We start from the raw sequence: 22,963 nt of genomic DNA, 5'->3' as shown, positions 1-22,963 counted from the left end.
GTGATGAATATAGGGCATAGGTTTGCCACCAAGGTTCATAGATATTTGTGGGATACGAATATTGGATTTGACCCGCTCTCAAGAATCACTGCATGGAGTTAGTGTAACTGATCATAAGTAATCCTTGAGTAAAGGCGAGTATCATTGTGTCCTTTGACCTGAGATGCATATTGGATCTGGTTTTTCATCAAGTCTGATAACTTGACTCTCTTCTTTGTTATTTTGGTAACACGATAACGTGTAAGAAAGAGCTCAGATATCATACGAGATGTCAACAAGGGTGTATGCAGTCAAGATGGGATTTGTTCCTCTTATGTGTTGAGAGTTTAGATGTCTAAGGCCTGTTAAGTTAAATCATCGAGAGAATGATCACTCTGTGTCTCTTCAATTTGACAGGACATCTAGTAACAAAGGGATGTAGTGATAAGACTTACCTATATCATATCAAGTATGGACTTGAAGGGGATGATGTTATTGAATGGCACTTAGTCAAACACACTAGGGGTGGTGACCTGTTGTTAGGCGGTATTCACCATTAGCATTAACTTCTTATGAGTCACGTGCAAGTGGGAGATTGTTGGAATACCGTATGCCCGAGACACATAATTAGGTTAATGTGGCTAGTTGTGTTTGATCCAAGTCGGGTCATACCCAATAACGAGTTAGACACACACCAATTATGTATTTGTTGAGATATGATCTATAAAACAAATACAGAACACGACACATTCAGAAATCGGGTTTATGAATAATTACTTGAAAGTGTTAAATAAATTAATTGGTTAATTTATTTATTCAAATAATTATTATTGGAATGATTATTTAAACATGTGTTATTTTATAAAATGGTTTATAAAAGAAGGGGTGTTTATATATTTTATAAGGTATAAAATATATATATCATTTAAAACATGAGTCACATACACTCCATACACTTGGTCAAAGTTGGTAAAGAGTTGATGTAGGTTGAGTAAGACTTACTTGACCAAGACCTAACCAAGGGATTTGATTGAGATATGATCTCATTTTTAAATAGCATCAACATACTTTCAAGTAAGAAATAATATATACAACACACCATTCTCTTTCTCTCTTGTTTTTTTTTTGGTTCGGCCGAAATCAAGAAGAAAAGGTTTGGGTCTCGGTTTCTCGTGTTCAAGCTTCCTAACATAGCTCGGTGTGTGTTGGAGGCTCGGGGTATATTCTGTTTGAGGATTTTCCCTTTGAAAGTCTAGCATCAACATCATCATCTTCTTCAACATCAACTACACTCTTAAAGGGTTAAGAATGTAAGTGTTTATAGCTTTGATAGTTTAGTTTTTCCGTATCATTTGATCCTTGCTTCGGGTTTCTAATAAATAGATTATTGGTAATCTTATGACATGAATAAACTAGGTTGTTCATGAACACATCTTATATAAACTTGTAATATATACATATATAAACACATGGATACATATGTTTAGTTTGTAAATATCACGCTTCTGCCATTTTAATGACTAGTTAAATGGTTAACAAAGTTTATAAATTCCATAGAAACCCAACAGAAGACATCTATGGATTTCTAACAAGTTTTAAGACTCACCAGTTTTATATATTAAACTTCCCTACAGTTATTTAATTATATATGATAGAGTATCTTTATAGTGAAATCCTACCTTACAGCGCGGAAATCAAAAGTAATTCGATGAACTTAATTGACTCGCTAGACAATATTAATTAATCAAACCTAGACGGACTCCTTACGAAAAACTAAATCTAGCAATCTTAATTAACAAATATCTAACAATAACCTATCACCTTACAGCTTTTTAGGTTAGCAACACACTTTTATTCGTTTGACTAATAATATTATTCCTATGATCTTATTCGAATTCAATCATAAACTAGTCAAAAACACACAGTAGATGACCTAACAAAATCCTATCATATGAAACAATCACCAAGAATTTTGTGGAATAATAAAACTAGAACAACCAAAACCAAGTACACATACGCATCAATCAAATAAACCAAACAATTTACTGAATCATAAAACCATAACGTAAGGCAAATTCCAAATAAAATAAAACTTCAAACAATGGCTCATCACAAGCCTAGGCAGTCTAATGGTTTAACCAACAACCATACTCAATAACAAAAGAAAATTAATTGGTTCAAATAATGAATTCATAAAGATAATAATAAATTCAAACCCATAATAATAATGTTTGATTTAGTAGGTGTTGAACCCAAACGCTCCTTCCTCGAACCAAGTTATCTTCTTTCTCAAAACCCCTTTCTTGCGTTGCCCTCTTTGTTCCGTCCGTATCCCCTCTTTAAAAACAAGAAAAACCCTTTACATACTTTCTTTGCGTGCGCATTACTTCTTGTGAAGCCCAAGTCCATGTCTTATTTTATTCCAATAATGCTCACATGCAGATCTTTTTCTTTCAATATGTATGATTTTCATTTAACTTAATATGGAATTTCAAAATTGACCTACCATATAATTCACAGAAAACGAATTTTAATTATTAGATGTAACATATATATATTATATAATATTTGTTTCACACATCGATGATTTAAATTAATTTAAATACTATTATTTATTAATTAGTTATATTAAATTAATAGTAAGAATAATAACATTGAGGATTTATTTAGATATTTGCCCATTATCTCAAGTTTATTAAAAATACTCTATTTTAACTCATTATCTTTTAGGACCTTTAAAAACTCACATATGAACCAGTTAAGAATAATATTCAATAAAAGTATGGCTCAAAAGCACTCAAAAGTGTATGAAATATTTATATAATAATATGTATATTTTAGACTATAACAGGTGATGTGTACAAAACAGTGATGTCGTTGTTTGAGCCGAGAACACCAAAATAAGAATGTCAAATCCATAAATCATTTGACGCAACCGCTTCTAGTGAAATAGTCGGGCGTTTGATATCACCCCTAACATACGCCCCTCGCAACTCCCGTGGACAATTCCTCCATTCGATATGTGTACAATCGATGCTACCGAGCATCACTGGAAAATGCCATATAGCCTCGTGTGCGGCGTAAAGACGTGTAATGTCGTGTCTTGTTGGTTTTCGTATAAACTCTTTGTCATACAATTTTATAATCGCATTACAAAAGAATTGTAGACATTCATGTGAAGTTCTCTCAGACATTTGTAAGTATTCATCGAATTGGTCGGTTGGGTTACCTGTCGCTAGTTGACGAATAGCGGATGTGCATTTTTTAAGCGCCGTAAAACTTCGTTTGCCTCTCGTGTCGTAAGATTCTTGAAACCATTCTTTGTTTGCTTCGACGTCGGCCACAATCTTTAAGAATAAAGATTTCGGCAAACTAAAGTGTTCCTTAAACGTCTTGTCATTGTATTTCGGCTCATCCATAAAATAGTCGTTCATTAGCACGTCGTGGGCATGTATACGATCACGCACCACCACTTTTTCTTTGGACGACTCAGGCCTTCAAGTTCTTTATATAGTAACGGGAACCATTCGAGAATGTCATCGTCTGAAGACGAAGAGCTATCGGTGTCTAAGGGCATCGAGTGTTTCGGAAATTCCATATTTTTTTGTTGTGAATGAAGGGAAAGTTTGAGAGAGTTTTTGAGTTGGATTTGGTTTTGATTTGGATTTGGTTTATGTTTTTGTTTTGATTTTATATTGGTTTTTTTTTTATTTAAACCCCCCCCCCCCTCCCAACGGTACAATTCCTTGGAAATCACCATTCATCAAGCGTGATGGCCATCACGCAAATCCCCTCTTTTCCGCGTGACAAGGGGGTGGCGGCGGTGTGGAGATGGTCACCACGCGTGATGGGTGATCCGTCACGTGGTGCCCAGTCCCCCCTAAGTAGATTGTGGATTTGTGTTAGGGCAGTTTGATTCATTTTTGAAGATTTAACAATAATTATCTTAATTTCAATATTGCTTATGAACATCAAATAAAAATTACACAAAACAAAATAGTTGTTTAACAAGGAATTCTTTATATATTAATAAAGAGAGAACCAGATTAGCGGCGAAGTTGCGAAGAAACTAGGGATTATGAAGCGACTCAGTCTGTTTATGATCCCAAAGACGTATCTAATTGCACAACAGTCCTCAACATTTTGTTTTGATCTTACTAGGTGTTTTCTTTTCTTGTTTCGGGTTTTTAACAAAACTAGACTCTAATATTTGAAACGTTTGGTTTATTTGATTTTTATAAAAAGTTGTGTTTTTAAATTATTTAATTATTATCTAAAACTAAAAAGAAACTAAACCGACCAAATAACAAAACTGATAAACCTTAGATAAGACCAAGCATAGGAAAATCAAGTGTCACACCCCGGCCTTAGGGTTTTGCATATAATATCATTTTGACGAACCCAAAACATCTATCCGTCCCAGAATAGTTCCAAGAGCCAAAAAGATGATTTTCCACCATTCCAATCTTCCTAATGGCGTGTTTCATCATTATTGAAGATATGTTCACGAAGATGAGTGACTAGTTGTCACACCCCTATTCTAGGCCTAGGGGTATAATCCATAGTTGGTACCATATTTGTAAATAAATCAGAGTTACGGGTTTTAGCGGAAGACTTTTATAAAAAACAAAGGATCGATATTATAAATATTTACAATACAAAAGACGAGAAGAAAGTCTCGTTTTAAGTTTACGTGTTTATATATTTTACAAAACCACCATATTTTATATTTACACAAAATTATCCGAGCCATCGGATTCTTGAGCTTCTTCATCTTGCAAGCTCTATTCCTGATTACCTGCAAAATGTTAAATAAAATACGTCAGCAACGAATGCTGATGAATATGCTGACGCTAAAAATATTTTCTTTACTTAATCACCCCTCGAGACCACATAAGTCTCGGCCCATCTTGGGTTAGGAATAATCAAGTTAAAACAATCATCATAAACTCGAGTCTCTGCACTAGGTCACCTTAGCGAAACACCGCAACGTTTATGACATAACTTAGGTACCATAAATATACACATGGTCATTCCCCACTCGGACGTAACTTAGGTCCGGCCCATCGTGGCTGGAGGTCGTGACCAAGCGTGGTGCGATACGCCCACCGCATTTCACATATGTAAGGATCCAGACAAACGTATACCATAGCCTGAGAGCTGGCTTATACTCTTATTTATAATATTTTTAGAGACACGAAGCCTCATTTAAAGTTTTACACATAACACGTTTGTTTGTTTGAAAACAAGTTTGTAAAAGTGGGACGTATTCACCTTTCAAATGGGATCGGCTTCCAACACCTTCCGTTGAGTCTTTCTCGCTATCTCGCACCTATAGTACGAGTATAACTTTCATTAGCCGGATACACGATCCGGCTTAAGACCTTTAGTCTTATTTATCTCGATGAACCTCTAGTTCATAATCTCTTTTTACTTTAAAACTTTTAGTTGAAAAGTAATATTAATAAACCTTTAGTTTATTTATAAAAACCCGACGTTTCTTCTTTATTAAGAAACGTATTTCTTTCTTTATTATTTAAGTATACTCATTACACTTAAATAATATATTTTATAACAAAGAATATTTATACATACATACATATATATATTATTTTTCTTTCTTTATTTTCTTTGTTATTCATTTCTTTGTTTATCGAGAATAACTTCTACTTGGGTATTAAGCCTTTATAATATTTTATTATTATTTTGGTCGGGCATTATGCCTACCTTGCTTGGCTTAGAAATACCCTTCTCACTCGGGCAGCACTTCGACTCTATCTCTCTTATCCACACACGCTTGATTAATCCTTTGACACGCTTATCGAGACACCAGCACGTACTTCGAGATAGCTATCGGGACGTCGGGCAGCACCTCCTCTACACTTGGAACTTTGTTGGCAAGTGGCACGTTTATCGAGGTGTAGGGCACGAAAAACGAGGTAACGGGGGCACGTTTAACGAGGCGGATCGATGTCACGTTTTATGAGGTATAGATATTAGTGAGAGAGTAATGTGTGTGTTTTTGGTGTGCAAATGGGAAGAGCCGGAGGCTGCTATTTATAGACTCGAAATTGGATCCCATCGCGCTACGCGATGGGTTCCTTGGCAAGCCCATCGCGTAGCGCGATGTAGGCTTGCGGAGTCACATCGTAGACTTGCCACGTGGTGACAAGTGGCAGGCGCCGAGCCACGTGGCTACACGTGGCGGACGTGTTGCCACGTGGCGGCAGACGTTGCCACCGTGTGCCACGTGGCACACGTGTCAATATCTGTCAGACATCCCATCGCGATACGCGATGGGTGTCTCTCTTGACCTGTCGCGTAGCGACGGGTCAAGAAAACAGATTTTTCATTTTAGTGCCTGGAGTTTAGAAATTGACAGAATTGGTCATTTTACTTTAGAAATTGACATTTTTGGCCCGAAAATTACGTGATGTTACACTAGTCGTCTTGAGTCATACCCGGGATGTATGGTATTGCACTTTTACAGTTTTTTCTTATATTTTAAGAACGAACTAATTAAAATTGTTAATTATTGATCTATGAACATTGATTTTTGGTATTATAGTGCACTCGGTCGGTTTAGTTTTTTTTTAATCAGAACGATTCGTTTGCCAGTTGTTATGATACGTGTTTCATAAGGTTGTATTGATTAGTTTGAATATGATGAAGTATACAATTGCCCTTAGTTGAGTCACGCTGGCAAGGAACCTTTGATAATCAGTGTCGCATGTTAGTGATTGCTGATGTCTAAGGTTTGACTAGTTGGTTAACCAGATTCAATTATTAATAATAAGTCTGTTAAATAACATGGGATTGTTGTTTGTTACATGCTTGAACCTCGTGTGTGATTTGCTCTTGTAAATTGTTTAAAACTTGATTAATTGTTTGCTTAATATTAAACTTAAATAATTTCTAGTGTGATCAACACTCAAAATTGCTTACTTCATACTGTTAGAATTTAATTACACGCTACACTGACCACATACTCCATGTGGTTCGACACCATACTTGCCATAACTAGTTTAAAGTGATTAGGACACTTGTTTATTATTGTATTTTACTAGATCATGATATTCTAGTAGAGGTGCACAAATCGGTTTTTTTAAAAAAACCGGTTCGGTTATTAACCGGACCGGTTTTTTTTGGCCCGGAAAAAAACCGGTTCGGTTAATAACCGGACCGGTTAATAACCGGTTTTTGTATCTGAAAACCCTAACCGGTCTAACCGGTTAGGACCGGTTTAGGAACCGGTTAGAACCGGTTAATAAACCGGTTTTTTATTAACCGGTTTTTTAATAACCGGTCTAACCGGTTAACCGGTTTTTTTTTTTTTTTTTTTAAATAACCATTATTTTTTCACAGTATAAACAAACCGGTAACTACAAGGCAAAACGGACTGACTCCATTCTTTGCTTTCGTTGTTAGGGTTCTTTGCTTGGAAGATTAAAAACACATAACTTTCATTTATAGCTTTTACATTAAAAATACAAACATTAAATCGTTATCGCATATTCGTAACTCAAAAATACAAACATTAAAGAATGCTTAGACACGATTACATTAACAACTTGCTGTTTCTTACTCATTATTTTCTTCGCTACCCGATCCCGAGCTATTCCTTAGGTAATCGTCGTACGCGGCTTCTTCATCGGTCATTGGTTGAGTGTGTCCTTGATTGACCTCGTCTTCATACAAGCCCGCCTCATAGTCCATTTCCCCCTCGAGTGAGCGTTGATGTTGTGCCCTATCTAAAGAGTCCAAGTAATCCTTGTAGCAAATCGACATCTCTACAGCTGGTGGAGTGAGTCGAGTCCTCCTAATCGATATAACCCTGCCAGAAACAGAAAAAGCAGACTTCGAAGCTACCGTGGAAGCTTGGACCGTTAGTAAATCTTTGGCCATGGCGGCGAGGATCGGAAACTCATCCTCCTTACCTCTCCACCAAGCCAGCAAATCAAGACTTCTAAATTCATCCGGAGTCATGTGTTTCACAAAGTTGGTACCACCATACCTTCCAAGTTCACTGCTTGGGGTGTTTACCTTTTGACGTTTACCGGCGTCTTCCCAAATCATGTAGTACATCCCCATTTCAAGGTCGGTTTGGGATTGGGATTGGGCAACAGCTCTTAACGAGTCATGAATTTAGGAAGACGACCCGTATTTTGTAAGGTAAACATCATACATGTTAGACAAGGTGGTGTTGAAAGCATTCTTTAAAGTTTGGTTATAATAGGGGTTTTGATCGTCGTTTAACTCTAGCTCATCACAAATTTTTTCTATTAAAGCTTCAACACCACCAACATTGATGCAAGGGTTTAACGCAGCAGCACATGTCAAAACAGCGGGTAGTTGTTGAAAATATTTTCTAAATTTTTCTTTCATTTTTACACCCATATCAAAATAAGGTGCACCCCTACAATGAAGTTCACTCAACTTTGTGCACATGACAGCAATTTTTGGTAAAGCAATGGGGCTTGTTGGATAGTAAACCCCGGATAAACTAGTTGTGCAAGATTTAAAAATTTGAAGGACCTCCGTAACGATCTCAATCAATAACCAGTTTCTAGGATCGTACGGTGCACATTTACCCCTACTTGACAAAATTTGATGAAACGCAACTAGTGATTCTTTTTGTTGGATGGCTTTCTCAAACATATCACAAGTCGAGTTCCATCTTGTTGGACAATCCCAATTTGGCCCCAACCATTGACATTAGCTTCTACACAAAATTTTTTGTATCTTGAAAATGTTTTATTGTTGCTAAAAACATCTCGTAACATTCTTTTAAAATTGTTTCTTTGCGTTTCGATCACGTTTAACCCATCTTGCACGGCCAAGTTGATAATATGTGCAATGCATCGGCTATGAAAAAACGCTCCATTACAAATAGGTTTATACTTTAATTTTAAATGGCCAACCGCGGCCGTATTGTTGGACGCGTTATCAAACGAAATTGAAAAGATTTTATGTTTAATCTTGTATTGTCGAATGACTTTATCCAAGAGTTTAAAAATATTTCTACCCGTGTGCGGGTAATCAAACAATTGAAACGCAACGGTTCGTTTCATCATTTGCCACGACTCGGGGTCAACCCAATGAGCCGTCACACAAATGTATGAGTCGGGCGAACCATTAGGTACCGACCACACATCCGTTGTTAAGTTTACACCAGTTTGTAAGTTTGAAAAGTATGAAATTAGTTCGGATTTAGCGTTTTTCCATGCTTTAAGACAATCTCTTCTAAGGGTCGAACGAAATTACGTGTTGGTAGCGTGCTTGAACATACTTTTGCATCATCTCCGTGAATTGAGGGTTGTCGAAGTGGTTGAAAGGAAGTGTTTGTTGAATCACAAAGTTTGAAAACTGTTGACGTACCGCTTCAAGGTCGTACGTAAACACCGTTCCTTGATTCGTCATCTCCGGCTGCGAACTACTTCCCGATTCGTCCTTCAAGGCCTTGCAAAAGGGCCTTTGTACATGCGCTTTTAAAGTGGAGTTTGCATCTTTGCCATAAAACTTCAAACAATGTTTGCATCGAGCTTTTTGGCTACCGTTAGACATTTCGCATAGGTCGAAATGTTGCCAAACATCTTGGTTTCGTTTCGTGGGGATGACCCGAACGACCGTTTCTCCCGTGTTCGAGGCACCCATGTTGACGGATGAAGCAGCACTTTGGGAGGCCATGATAATCGACTACGAAATAAGAGCGTATGGAGTGGTAATGTGGTATAATTGAGCGTGAGATAACAAAATAATCGCGTATGAAATAAACGTTTAGAGCGTTTGGAGCGTTTGGAGTTGTATAATCGAGTGTGTTCTAACCAATACCCAACCTAAACTATATATAGATGTTTGTGGGGGTAGAATGGTAAAAAAAAAAAAAAAAACGGTCAAAATTGAAAAAAACGGCTATATAGCCGTTTCACAACGGAAATAAACCGGTTTTTAACCGGTTAACCGGTTACTAAAAAACCGGTTAACCGGTTTTTCTATAACGGTCATAAACCGGTTTATAAAAAACCGGTTAACCGGTTTTTTAGTAACCGGTTATTTAAAAAAACCGGTTTTTTTTTATAACCGGTTTGAAAACCGGTTTGGGCTCTAAAAAGTATAACCGATATACAAACCGGCGGTTTGTAAACCGGTCAAACCGGTTTTAAAAAAACCGGTTTCCGGTTTAAACTGGCAAACCGGTTCGAGGACCGGTTTTTTTGACCACCTCTATATTCTAGTATCATGTATGCTACTAGACATGACTCGTTATTACTAAGACTTTTGGACTACCCATAAGTTATGATTTTCTAGTTTACGTTACGTTATAAAGAAATACCATTCCATATGTAACCAACCTTTATCATTTTCTTACGACATAGATAAGTATGTATTCATGATTCTTCATTTTTGTAATTAAGAATAAGGCCGCTTGTTGTGGTTTTAACCCCACCGGCATTAACATCCACCATGGCAACAAAGTCAAACAGGTAGCTGACCGACGATCAAGTCAAACTTTTATTTAGTAATCAATCAATCGATGATGATTCACTTATGAGCATTAGGTTCACCCTAAGACGTTAAAGATCCAAAACTATGGTTCAGGAGGAATTGAACTCATCATCTACTCCGGCAACCGCAACGACAGAGACAAGACGAGACGTACCATGCTTCAAAGAAATTCGGGGTGAATACTTCGAGAGTAAAACCAATTAGAACCAAACATGGTCAAGGCTACACTTCCGATTACATAAGTACTAGATCTTTTATCGCCAAACAAGAAAAAAACACAATCGTGTGGAAAACATATACTTTTAGCACAATAATAAAGCAAATAAGGTTTCTTCAATTCAACCAAAAACAAATTTATCGAAACATGCAATCTCGAACTGAATGAGTTCAGTTGAACAAAGAAGAACAAATTGATTAAAGAATTGTTGCAATGCAACTGGAATCTCATCATCATATATATAGCTAGTGTTGGTAATCGTCAATCAATCAACCACAACGGTCATAGATCCGTTGAAGGAGATACACTGTTGGGAGATAAGGTATGGGTCTGAAACTAAACTTTATATGGTATGCCTTGACTAGCAACACCATTTTAACCCAAACAATCCCGTTTTAAAGATATTACAAACTAGCTTGTATGTTCTTTCTATTTCTTTCAATTAACACTCTCAACAATGTTTCTTAATTAATTTTCAAGATATTACAAAGTAGCTTAACACATATATATATATATATATATATATATATATATATATATATATATATATTCTTCGAACAATAATTTTTTATAAATCGCATCAAAATAGAAACGTGACATCTAAATATTTGATTTATGATACTTGTTGATATAGATGCTTGCTACGCGTGTGTTCGCTCAAATGTGTTATTTCTTCATGAGGATTTTAAATAATTATAGAATACTAAGCATAATAATACAATTTGGCAGCCGCCAAACTTATTCTTGCAAGTGAAGAAATTTAAATTTTATTTTTAAACCTTTTCTTGATACGTACTCTTTTGACATTTGACTACTCATACGTTTCTGAACTTCCAAACATAATTTAATGTTCCATCACAGTTTAATATTATGCTATATGTTCACTACTAGAAAAAGAGATGTTTTTCTACAATCGAATTGTAGAAAATTTGTTGGAAAAATTCTGTTTCTAACAATTTTCTAACAAAAAAGTTGTTGGAAAAACACATCCTTGAAAATCATTTTCAACCGTTTTCCAACAACTTTTCTTACAAAATTGCTACAAAAACATGTGGTTGTAAACTTCCTACAACTTTCATACAAAAACTGTTCATAATATTTATTACATAATATTGTAGGAAAGTGTGAGCTTATTTTTTTGTTGGAAATCTGTTGAAACTACTTGTCGTGAGAAATTTGTAGGAAGTTTTTGTAATAAAATGATTTGTTTTCTAGTAGTGGTTTATTAGATAACTAGTCTTGTATTTGAAATGTTGAGAATGCAGTGTATGTTATTAAACGTGACTCACTGTTACTAAGACTTTTGGGGTACCCATAAATTATGATTTTCTAGTTTTGTTACGTTATAAGGAAATACCATTACATATCAAACCAACCTTTATCATTTTCTTACGACATAGATAGGTATGCATTCATGTTTCTTTATTTTTGTAATTATTATAAGGCCGCTCGTTGTGAGTTTAACCCCACCGGCGGTAACATCCACCATGACAACACTTTTGCAAACTGGCTAACGTTAAACACCGAGTCATGTCAGCGTTTTCAGGCGTTACTAGCCGGTAATGTGTTAACGGACGAAAGAGAAAAGAGAGGTGCATTATGCAAACGTAACGACGTTATACCACAACAAGCAACTTGAGTTCTAATGAGGTAACTGTTTTGTTTTTATACTCTACTACATTGATACCCAAGCATAAGTCTTTCACGAATTTCGCGTATGCATCATTGAGGCATTAATGGTGTAGCACTCTTAATAGGATTTTAACCTCAAACTTGAGCCTTCATAAGTTAAATGAGGTGAACTCAAGAATATAGTCATGAACAAGTTAAACACCTTTTTTTTAAAAGGCGTATGATCTTCTCACACCACCTTAGATATTTCCACACTAGTTTTTGTCCAGTTTGATAGGGTTATACGGGTCGCATAGGCACAAAATCATGTCAGAGCGTGTGCGTGTCTTCCGTATAATACGAGCCGTATAGGTTTTATAGTGTATCAGACCTATACGATTTGTAAAAGGCTATATGGGCCGTATAAGCCGCAAAAAAATTTGTTTTTATTATTATTTTAATGTGTGGAAATATATACATAGACACTCCAAACTCATTTGGAATCTGCTATAATAAGTTTCTTGTCCAATACGAATATTCTATAAAGTCAAACCTTTTTCCGATTGCCTTCTAACCGCCGTTTACTTATCTGACCGGCTGGCGATCAAGTCAAAGTTTTGTTTAGTAATCAATCAATCGATGATGATGATGATTCACATAATAATAATTTAACTTAACTTATGAGCATTAGGTTTGGCCTAAGGCGTTCAATTTCCAAAATTATTATGGCTCAGGAGGAATTGAACTCATCATCTGCTCCGGCAACGTCATCGCTGTGGCCTTCTGTTCTCCGTTGGATTCCGACATCTACTCATCATATTGTTGCCGCTGAAAAACGCCTTTTATCACTCCTCAAGTACTTATTATTCCCTAATTCCTTCACCTTTTAATTACATCTCATATTAACCTAATTATTATTATTATTATTATTATTATTGTTCATTAAATACTTGTTACTTGCTATGCTTTACGTATAAATTATACTAAATTTGATCCATTGAATGTAAACTTGGACAACACTTTAAGCAATAATAAATTAAGCAAATATGTACATATCTTCACAGCTGAAGTTTGAAATCTAATCTGTAGCATCTTTTAACTGTTTTGTATTCTATAAGCTGAAATGTACATGTGTTCAACAAATACTCGAATTAATCCAACTTTGAAACCTAAATTCGAATTCCACTACTGAACTCGACCCGAATCGAGTTTCAAGTCCGATTCGAATATTGGACATCCCATTGAGTATAAAAAGGGAAATTTTAAGAAATTGAACAAACACCAAGCTTCCCAATGTTTGATTTCCGCCTCCTATGTTTTACCCAAAAAAACGATATAGTCTTTATGTCATTTACCACTTTGTCAACCGACACCGGAATATTATTGAAAATCTTGTCATTCCTCGCCTTCTAAATCAAACCAACAAGTAACGAGTGAAATTGCTTGTATTGATTGACATTCCTCCTTATTTTCTTATGCTTATTTGGGAACTTCAACACCTCTTTAACCGAGTCAAAATCCGACGCTGCCATTAGTTTGACCCAACTCTGTATAACGGACCAAATCCACTTAGCCACCCTACAATTAATCATTAGGTGCACTGAAATTTGGCCTTCCAATTTTTTTTTAGTTATGTTCTATAAATAAGTTAAGTGACATGCTAAGTTTCAATTTCTTCACTAAAGTTACATTACATCCATTGATTGTCTAAAGCTTTAGGTTGAATGTAAACTTGGAGAGTACTTTATAACTTATAAGTAAAAAATAATTTAGAAATATAGGTAGATTTCTTCACAATTGAAGTTTGAAGTCTATTCTTAACATTTTTTAGGTCTTTTGTATTTTATAATTTGAAATACTTGAATGTAAACCGAGAGAGCACTTTATAAACAAAAAACAAGTACAAAAAATAAAGCAAATATGTAGATTTCTTTACAATTGAAGAGTGAAGTCTAGTCTTGACGGTTTTTAATTCTTCTGTAACTTATAATGTGAAATGTACATGTGTTTACTGACAAAACATGAGTATAGGAATAGTATATTCATTATGATCTTGTATGATGCAAATATGCAATCTGAATCGCAAAGCAGGATAGCATTTGCTGTTATTTTTTTTCAAAATTTTTTATAAATAACAATAGTTACAATTTTAGGTTGTAACTGTTTTGGATTGAATACCAGGACACCGTATACTCAAGAACTGGTTAACATTGGGTCCGGACCACCTGGTCCTAAAGTGAGCTGGTTTCGTTCCGCTAGCAATGAACCACGGTTCATCAACACGGTTACCTTTGACAGCAAAGAGGGTTCACCTACTCTTGTAATGGTGCATGGATATGCAGCTGGTCAAGGTTTCTTTTTCAGAAATTTTGATGTTCTTGCACAACACTTCAGAGTGATTGCAATTGATCAGCTTGGGTAAGCTCAGCACGCAATATATTCCTTCAATTTGTTTCTATTTTTGGGCATTAACATTATTCTAATGAATAGTGTCTTCTACGTACTTTCAGTGTCTACATTATTATCTCTTGATTTTTTTTTGTTTGACAGTTGGGGTGGATCTAGCAGGCCTGATTTCACTTGCACAAGTACTGAAGGTTGCTTCTTTATCTTGTACTCTATTGATGAAATAGTTATATGCATGTAGTTATGAAATTATTATTAGAGTTACGTTCTGTTTTGTGTGGTTTTGGCCATTTTTACCAGTTTAGTCCAAAAATGAAACCTTTAGCTCTTTGAGTCACTATGGCTTTATTTTCTTAACCAATTTCATCCCTAACACTAACTCTGTTAGATTTTTTTCTATTAGTTTTCTTGAAATGACCAAAATACCCCTGTTTATTACAACTTTTTGGACTGAACTAACTATAATGACTAAACCATATAGAGAAAGTTCTCTTTACGTTCATGTGATTTGTCCATTTTAACTAGTTCAGTCCAAAAGAATTTAATAAATAGGGGTATTTTGGTCATTTCATGTAAACTAACAGAAAAATCTCACAGAGTTGGTGCTAGGTTAAAAAATTAAACCATTGTGACTTAAAAGGGTTAAAGGTTTCAATATTGGACTGAACTAGTTAAAAACTTAAAATGACCAAACAACACAATAAAGAAGTTAACTCTTATTGTTATTATCGTTAATTTTTCTAATTAATTAATGCATAAAAAATATGCTATATTTCAACAGAAACCGAGGCTTGGTTTGTTGATTCCTTTGAGGAATGGAGGAAAGCCAAAAACCTTGATAACTTTATTCTGCTCGGGCATTCATTTGGAGGGTACGTTGCAGCTAAATATGCTCTTAAAGTAAGCCTCATGCTAATAGTTAATTACTCAACAATAATACAATATTAAGAAAAATATAAGCTGATTACTGAAAATATTAAAGCATCCGGAGCATGTACAACATCTGATTTTGGTAGGACCCGCTGGATTTTCGTCTGAAACCGAGCATAAATCAGAGCGACTCGCTAAATTCCAAGAAACATGGAAAGGTGCGGTTTTGAATTATTTATGGGAGTCCAATTTTACCCCTATGAAGGTTGTCAGGTAATAAAATCTTCCTTTGACTACCTGTTTGTCTAATGTTGACCCATAAGGTTACTCTAGAAGAGTGTCTCGTATTAGGTGTAAAGAAAGGGTAAATAGGTAATTTTGCTTTACCTAATATATTCTTGTTAGATGTATGAAGCTCATTTTCCAGATTTAGTTATAAATTATCAAATAATAATAACCAGTCAACCTTAATGTCTCATATGTTGACTCGTGTATTGCAGAGGTTTAGGCCGGTTTGGTCCAAATCTGGTCCGTAGATATACAACTGCAAGATTTGGTGAAAGGTCAATTGGTCAGCCGTTGACTGAGGACGAGTCCAGATTACTTACAGGTGATTAAAATCGAACATACTTCACACATCAACATTTTAGAAAAAACAATTTTAATGATTAATTATTTTAAATATAGATTATGTGTACCACACTTTGGTGGCAAAGGCGAGTGGAGAGCTGTGTTTGAAACATATTTTTTCATTTGGGGCGTTTGCTCGGAGTCCTCTATTACAAAGGTGCGTTAATTTGTTTAGATATTTACTTTCAGTTTCTGAATAATAGAAAACATGTCATTTTTTATATATTGCATAAGTTAATATTTCTACATTTTTATGATGTTAACTATCGAAATATCATTATCATTATTTGTTTTGGGTGCAGATCTTCTAACTGGAAAGTGCCAACAACTTTTATATATGGTATCAAGGATTGGATGGATTACTTACTGGCTGTTGAAGCACGCAAGAATATGCCGGTTGATGTCCAGTGTGAAATCATACGGGTCCCACAGGTATCCACACAACTTAATGATTTTGATACACACACACACATGTCACATACAACGGGGTATTTAATATGCAACTGATTAAGTAGAGAACTGCGATAACCGTATAAACACATATATCTAATGTTTATAACTGATTTTAATATGTTTAGATAATAATATGATTTACAGGCGGGTCACTTTGTGTTTCTAGACAATGCGACAGGTTTCCACTCGGCAGTATTGAACAGTTGCCGTAGATTTCTGCCACCAGATTCAGATAACTATCCTCTAGAGGAAGGTGTTACATCGGTATGATCATTTATTGAATAATTGTTCATAGACTGTATTATATAATGATTAAATATTATTTGCAGATTGTACATTACATATTTGTGATTATTATAGGCTCTTGCCATGTATTATCTTACAACAGTATTTTTATGAACTCTTAGATTTATTGGTTTTTAACAGCACAAAGGCACGGTTAGGCTACAACACTTATACAATAAGCCAATTTTTCTCAACCATGTAACATGCAAAAATCTTTTTTTTTTTTTTTTTTTTTTTTGTTTTGTAATTTTATCAATTGGCATAAGGTGAAGGTGCTAATTACTTGCACAACCATATAACATGTCCAATCTACAAACCAAATATGGTGGCGATTATATATAACTAGGCACAATTATAATGCATCAAGTCTCGCTTAAATTCATCCAAGACTGATATGGATAACCACAACGCAAGTAATATATGATAACATAAACAAATTCACTACCACGTGATACTAATGACACAATCACAATTAAAGCAGTTCTTAAGTCACATAGGTGATAATTTAATTCACAAGATGAATCCACGTTACTGATCAATCTAAGTCCATAAATTCAAGTATCCGAACAATGCTACAAATCGCAATTGTATATACCGAGGTTCACAATCACGAAAACTATGTGAGATTCTTAGTTATCAAAACTACTCATGGATTCTATTCCTTAAACGCCAACTTGTAAGAATCAAGTTCTTATGAACATGTCTTGTGAATATTGTGTGGATCAAGTCCACAAAGCCCTTTTTTAAGAATACTTTGATTCGAAGCTAAATACTTTGATTTGAAGACTTTTATATACTTTTATAAGTAACTTGTTTACATTAGAAGATATTCAATCTTACAAATTCAAAGCACATTAAACATTTGTTAGTTACCTATACAAGTTTCTTTATCAAAAGTGGGTTTACAAGCTGATTATACCACCATTGATTTGTTGCTCGTTAAATACGATACAACAAGCATAACACCCAATGACACATCCATATGTTATTCAATAGATCTCTAACCTTAATCTTGTGCGTTTCAGAAATCATGCGTCACACGCCTTTAATGAATATGCTAAGTGTATACAAAGGGGTTGCGCACCACAAACCTATAAAAACAATATATATATATATATATATATATATATATATATATATGAACTTTGGAATATGAAGAACTCTTATGTGGCCCCAAACCACACTTCTTCAACGGGCTCTAGCCCGACCCAAACACATTTATCTTTAATGGACTTCGACGGGTAAACAGTGATCTTTAACATGTCCTAACAATGTTAGAGCTTCGGCCTAGAAGACTATGACTCTATAACTGATACGCATTTGGAGCTACACTTAGGAACAATATAACTATCTTCGGGCATAATTTGGATGGACATTTGTACAAATTAACACGCCTAGCAACCTTGCTCCTAGGAGTGCATGCTTTGGAGCTTGCGAACATAGCATACCTACATGCAGACAGTGCTTTGGACACAATGCAGCTTGTACCCCTAACGCTTGTCAAAACGACGCCTTGTGATGCCCACAATCCAAAACCATAAACTCTAGGCCAATAACAATCCCTGACAGTCGGCACCACTTTACCAACACTGCTTGGCGAGCCACCTAGCACTACAATTCAAACCAAAAGTAAGTATAAAAAAAAATCTTCGAACATGTCTTGTTATCGTTATCCTAAATAGATCACATTATATCGTCTAGATCGTTGCACATTACACCATCATCTTCTTGTGTTGAACTGTTGAATATGAACCACATGTGTAGGATCTCCTTTTAAACAAAAACATTACCCATAAAAGTAATCAAATCTCATTTAAACCAACTACTATCCATATAAAGATGTTTAAAATTTAATTTTGTTTAATAGTAGACATCGATGTATAAAAAAAACCTTCACCTTGGTGCATTCTATAAAACTTTCTAAATACATCAATACAAGCTAATTTAATTATAACAAATTTAGTACAAAAAATTGACAAAGGAAAGATGGTTGGCATCTCCTCTGACAGGGACGTGAACATCTTTCGAGCTTACATGTTACACATCCGGTTAAGACTATCTATTTTGACACTTTGATAGAGGTGATAAAGTGTGATCACGGTTCAAACCCTGTATAGTTAAAAAACAATGCAATAAAAGAAAATTAAATTGTTAATATGAGAGTTAAAACAAGAAGATAATAATGTCTTAAAAAATAAATTATCAATGTTAAAACAATAGTTTTTGTCATATGTTGTTATTTCCGAACTGTTTGAGCACATGGTTATTGATATATTGCACCTGTGCCGACCGAAACAAGAATTTATGCAGCAGTGAGAGAATCTCGTGCCTCTCCCTTTGCTTTACTCACTCACTCAACAACAACAAACATAATATCTTTCTTTTACCCTCAATTTCTACACTTTTCTTCCATTTTCGGCGTCAATATTAACCCCTTTGCCTGTTAAAAGCCCACATTTTTACCAATTTCTGTACAACAATGGCGGCCAGAGGTAGCAGATCCGAGAAGGTGAAGCGGATCTTCCAGCAGTTCGATTCCAACGGCGACGGTGGCTTAAACAGACAAGAAATGGCCGCACTTGTCGTCGCTGTAAACCCTAGGGTTAAATTTAGCGACGAGCAAATTAACGCCATTCTTGATGAGGTCTTCCGTACATACTCTGATTTCATCGATTCCGATATGGGTCTCACTTACGACGGCTTGTTACGCACTTACGACGACGGCGCCGGTGACGTTGATCGTGATTTTGAAGCCCTAGGGTTAGAATTCAATAATAATAATAATATTAATAATATTAGTATTATTATTAATAATAATATTATTGTTAATGCTGAAAATGAAGTTGAAGTTGAAGAAAAGATGAAGTCTCCGTCGCCGGAGAATATTCCCGTGACGGAGACGCGGCAGCGGACGGTGACGTGGGCGGCGTCACCGAACCACGGGATAATATTCGATGACACGTGGAAGCTAATTGATGATTTGGAGATTTTGATTAAGAGATTAATGACAAAGCAACTGAAGGATGTGAAATCCAAAGGGGAGAATTCGGATATGTATTCGGATCCCGGGTGGTCTCGGGAGTTTGGCCCGGTGGGGGAGTCGAACAAGCCGATTGTTTGGGACGAGGCGAAGCCCGACTACGGTCTTTTTGTTAAGGAGTTGAGTGCGTTGAGATCACGGGCAGACGGGTCGAGATCTAGAGAAGAGGCGTTTGACGGGCATATGGCGATCGGTTGGGTGTTATACGATCACCAGCTGTTTAAAGAAGGGTTGTTGTGTTTTAAACGGGCGTGTGAGTTACAGCCGACGGATGTTCGCCCACATTTTCGGGCTGGAAACTGTTATTATGCGGTTGGGAGACATAACGAGGCGAAAGAGGAGTTTATATTATCTTTGGATGCTGCGGAAGCGGGTGGGAATCAATGGGGTTATTTACTTCCTCAAATTCATGTGAACCTTGGAATCTCGCTTGAAGCCGAAGGTATGATTATTAACGCGTGTGAGCATTATCGTGAGGCTGCGATTCTTTGTTCGACACATTTTAGGGCTTTGAAGCTTTTGGGTAGTGGTTTGTTAGGTGTAGGTGAGCATAAGGCTGCGGTTAAAGCGTTAGAAGAAGCGATTTATTTGAAGAACGATTATGCGGACGCGCATTGTGACCTCGCTTCGGCTTTGCACGCGATGGGGGATAATGATAACGCGGTTAAAGAGTTTCAAAAGGCGATTGATTTGAAACCGGGGCATGTTGATGCTTTGTATAATCTTGGTGGGCTTTATATGGATATGGGTCGGTACCAACGGGCTTCTGAGGTTTATGTTCGGGTTTTGGGCTTGTGGCCTAATCATTGGCAAGCTCAGTTGAATAAGGCGGTGTCATTGTTGGGTGCGGGTGAGACCGATGAAGCTAAAAAGAGTTTAAAAGAAGCTTTGAAGATGACTAGTAGGGTTGAGTTGCATGATGCTTTATCTCACTTAAAGCAACTTCAAAAGAAGAAGTTAAAGGTTAACGGAAACGGTGAAGATTCGGTTATTGTAATTGACCCGTTAAAGTTTAAGACTTTAGGTGAAAAAACATCATCAAGACAAGAATTGGCAACGGGCCTTGATATCCGATCATTTCAAAGAATCACTCGCTTGTTTAGATGTGATGTTGAGCTTCTCAAGAAGGAAATGAATGAAACCGACGCCCCTTTAAGCTATTCGGGGTATGGTGGGCCCCAAAAGTCGATACGTAAGCCCGCTTTAGAATGCATTCTTAGAAGATTATTAAGTTTCTTGAAAGCCGAAACCTTTGTAGGGGCGGTTAAGGCGATTAACCTTAAAATCCTCTCGGTTCTTGACGAATCCGAATCGGGTAGGGTGGATTTAGGTATGTTTTTTGCTGTTTTAGCCCCGGTTTGTGGTGGCTCGCCTGATAAACGCAAACGGGTCGCGTTTGAATCACTTTTATGGCGTCCAGTTAATGAAGAAAGACACGGTGGTAAGATTAAAAAAGCCGACGCTATATGTTACATAAAGTTATTGAGATCAATCTACATTCCTTCGCATCCAGTAAGCGATGTTTTGGAGATTCATGGTGAAACAGATGCTTCTTTGGTCTCTTTGTCCGAGTTTGTTACTATGTTTGATGATCAAGAGTGGGGTTTTGGTGTGATGTCTACTTTGTTAAAGCTTGAAACCGGAGACCGAAACCGTCATGGAAACCACACGTGTTCGGTTTGTAGATACCCGATAATCGGGTCTCGGTTTAAGGAGATGAAGTCAAGGTTTAGCTTGTGTAGTCAGTGTTATGGTGAAGGGAAAGTGAGTCATAATTTTAAGCAAGAAGAGTATAGTTTCATAGAGTATGCTAATGGGAGTGAAGCAGTGAAAGATAAGTGTATGTGGTTTAGTTCAAGTTCACATAAAAGTTCATAAGGTACTATTAGTTCATAGGTTTTTTTTATTAAAAAAGTTGAAAAATGATTGATGTTGTAATGTTTTTTGTTGTAGCTTTTATACTTGTTGTAATGTGTGATGAATGTTTTTTCTAATAAATCCTTTTGTGGCTACTTAATCTTATTTCCTTTACTATTTAAGTTACATAGTTTTTTTAGAATATTTATACATGTTTCAATTATTATTTATCAAGTGTTGGGGGTGGAGACAAATGTATGGGCAAAGATAGGGTAGGTATGGGGTGGGGTCAATGATTATTACAACTAAAAATAATAGTAGTTATTAATTGACATATAATTAATTTGGTTAGTTGGTATAGTAAAATAAAAAGGATTAGGGTCCATTTTATAGGTTGTTAGATATTACTTTTGCTTTTACTTTTAACCAAACAAAGATTGTTTAATCTTAACACCCTTGATTAAGACATTGTCTCCCATCATGACATCTTTTTCTTTTGATTGTATGATAATGATTTCTATGAAATACCAAAATCAATCTTTGTGGTAGAGGTGCACAAATCGGTTTTTTTGAAAAAACCGGTTCGGTTATTAACCGGACCGGTTTTTTTTATCCAGAAAAAAACCGGTTCGGTTAATAACCGGACCGGTTATTAACCGGTTTTTATTGCTGAAAACTCAAACCGGCCAAACCGGTTTGGACCGGTTTAAAAACCGGTTAGAACCGGTTATTAAACCGGTTTTTTATAACCGGTTTTTAATAACCGGTCTAACCGGTTAACCGGTTTTTTTTTTTTTTTTTTTTTTTTTTTTTTTTTTTTTTTTTTTTCTTTAGGGTTTAGGGTTTAGGGTTTCGTTGTTAGCATTCTTTGCTTGGAAGATTAAAAACACATAACTTTCATTTATAGCTTTTACATTAAAAATACAAACATTAAATCGTTATCGCATATTCGTAACTCAAAAATACAAACATTAAAGAATGCTTAGACACGATTACATTAACAAGTTGATGTTTGTTACTCATTTTCTTCGCTACCCGATCCCGAGCTATTCCTTAGGTAATCGTCGTACGCGGCTTCTTCATCGGTCATTGGTTGAATGTGTCCTTGA

At 35.9% G+C, this 22,963-nt stretch overlaps 1 protein-coding gene and 2 pseudogenes across 1 annotated transcript; all 3 read left to right on the top strand.

The window, feature by feature from the left end:
• The first annotated feature begins 12,789 nt into the window (after window positions 1-12,789).
• Window positions 12,790-16,973, top strand: LOC143584660 (putative 1-acylglycerol-3-phosphate O-acyltransferase). The gene is made up of 9 exons (XM_077066667.1): window positions 12,790-13,169; window positions 14,495-14,731; window positions 14,864-14,910; window positions 15,501-15,619; window positions 15,702-15,862; window positions 16,090-16,199; window positions 16,277-16,376; window positions 16,522-16,651; window positions 16,817-16,973. Exons 1-9 carry the CDS (start codon window positions 12,994-12,996, stop codon window positions 16,940-16,942), a joined length of 1,206 nt encoding a protein of 401 aa, XP_076922782.1. The 5' UTR covers window positions 12,790-12,993; the 3' UTR covers window positions 16,943-16,973.
• Window positions 16,974-18,926: 1,953 nt separating this feature from the next.
• LOC143584824 (U6atac minor spliceosomal RNA) lies at window positions 18,927-19,024 on the top strand (annotated as a pseudogene).
• Window positions 19,025-19,229: 205 nt separating this feature from the next.
• LOC143584650 (putative TPR repeat-containing protein At1g05150 pseudogene) lies at window positions 19,230-21,985 on the top strand (annotated as a pseudogene).
• The last annotated feature ends 978 nt before the right edge of the window (window positions 21,986-22,963 follow it).

The sequence above is a fragment of the Bidens hawaiensis genome, unplaced genomic scaffold, assembly GCF_021521415.1.
Source record: "Bidens hawaiensis isolate Kalapana, Puna unplaced genomic scaffold, B.hawaiensis_p1.1 tig00001521_1, whole genome shotgun sequence".
NCBI lineage: Eukaryota > Viridiplantae > Streptophyta > Magnoliopsida > Asterales > Asteraceae > Bidens > Bidens hawaiensis.
This window is presented reverse-complemented; position numbering and strand designations above follow the sequence as displayed.

What these genes read in the sequence shown, in the direction of transcription:
- LOC143584660 (XM_077066667.1), top strand. Translation starts at nt 12,994, where the DNA reads ATGAGCATTAGGTTTGGCCTAAGGCGTTCAATTTCCAAAATTATTATG. An exon ending in CACTTGCACAAGTACTGAAG is followed by an intron (nt 14,911 to 15,500) that starts GTTGCTTCTTTA and finishes ATATTTCAACAG; the next exon opens with AAACCGAGGCTTGGTTTGTT. An exon ending in ACCCCTATGAAGGTTGTCAG is followed by an intron (nt 15,863 to 16,089) that starts GTAATAAAATCT and finishes CGTGTATTGCAG; the next exon opens with AGGTTTAGGCCGGTTTGGTC.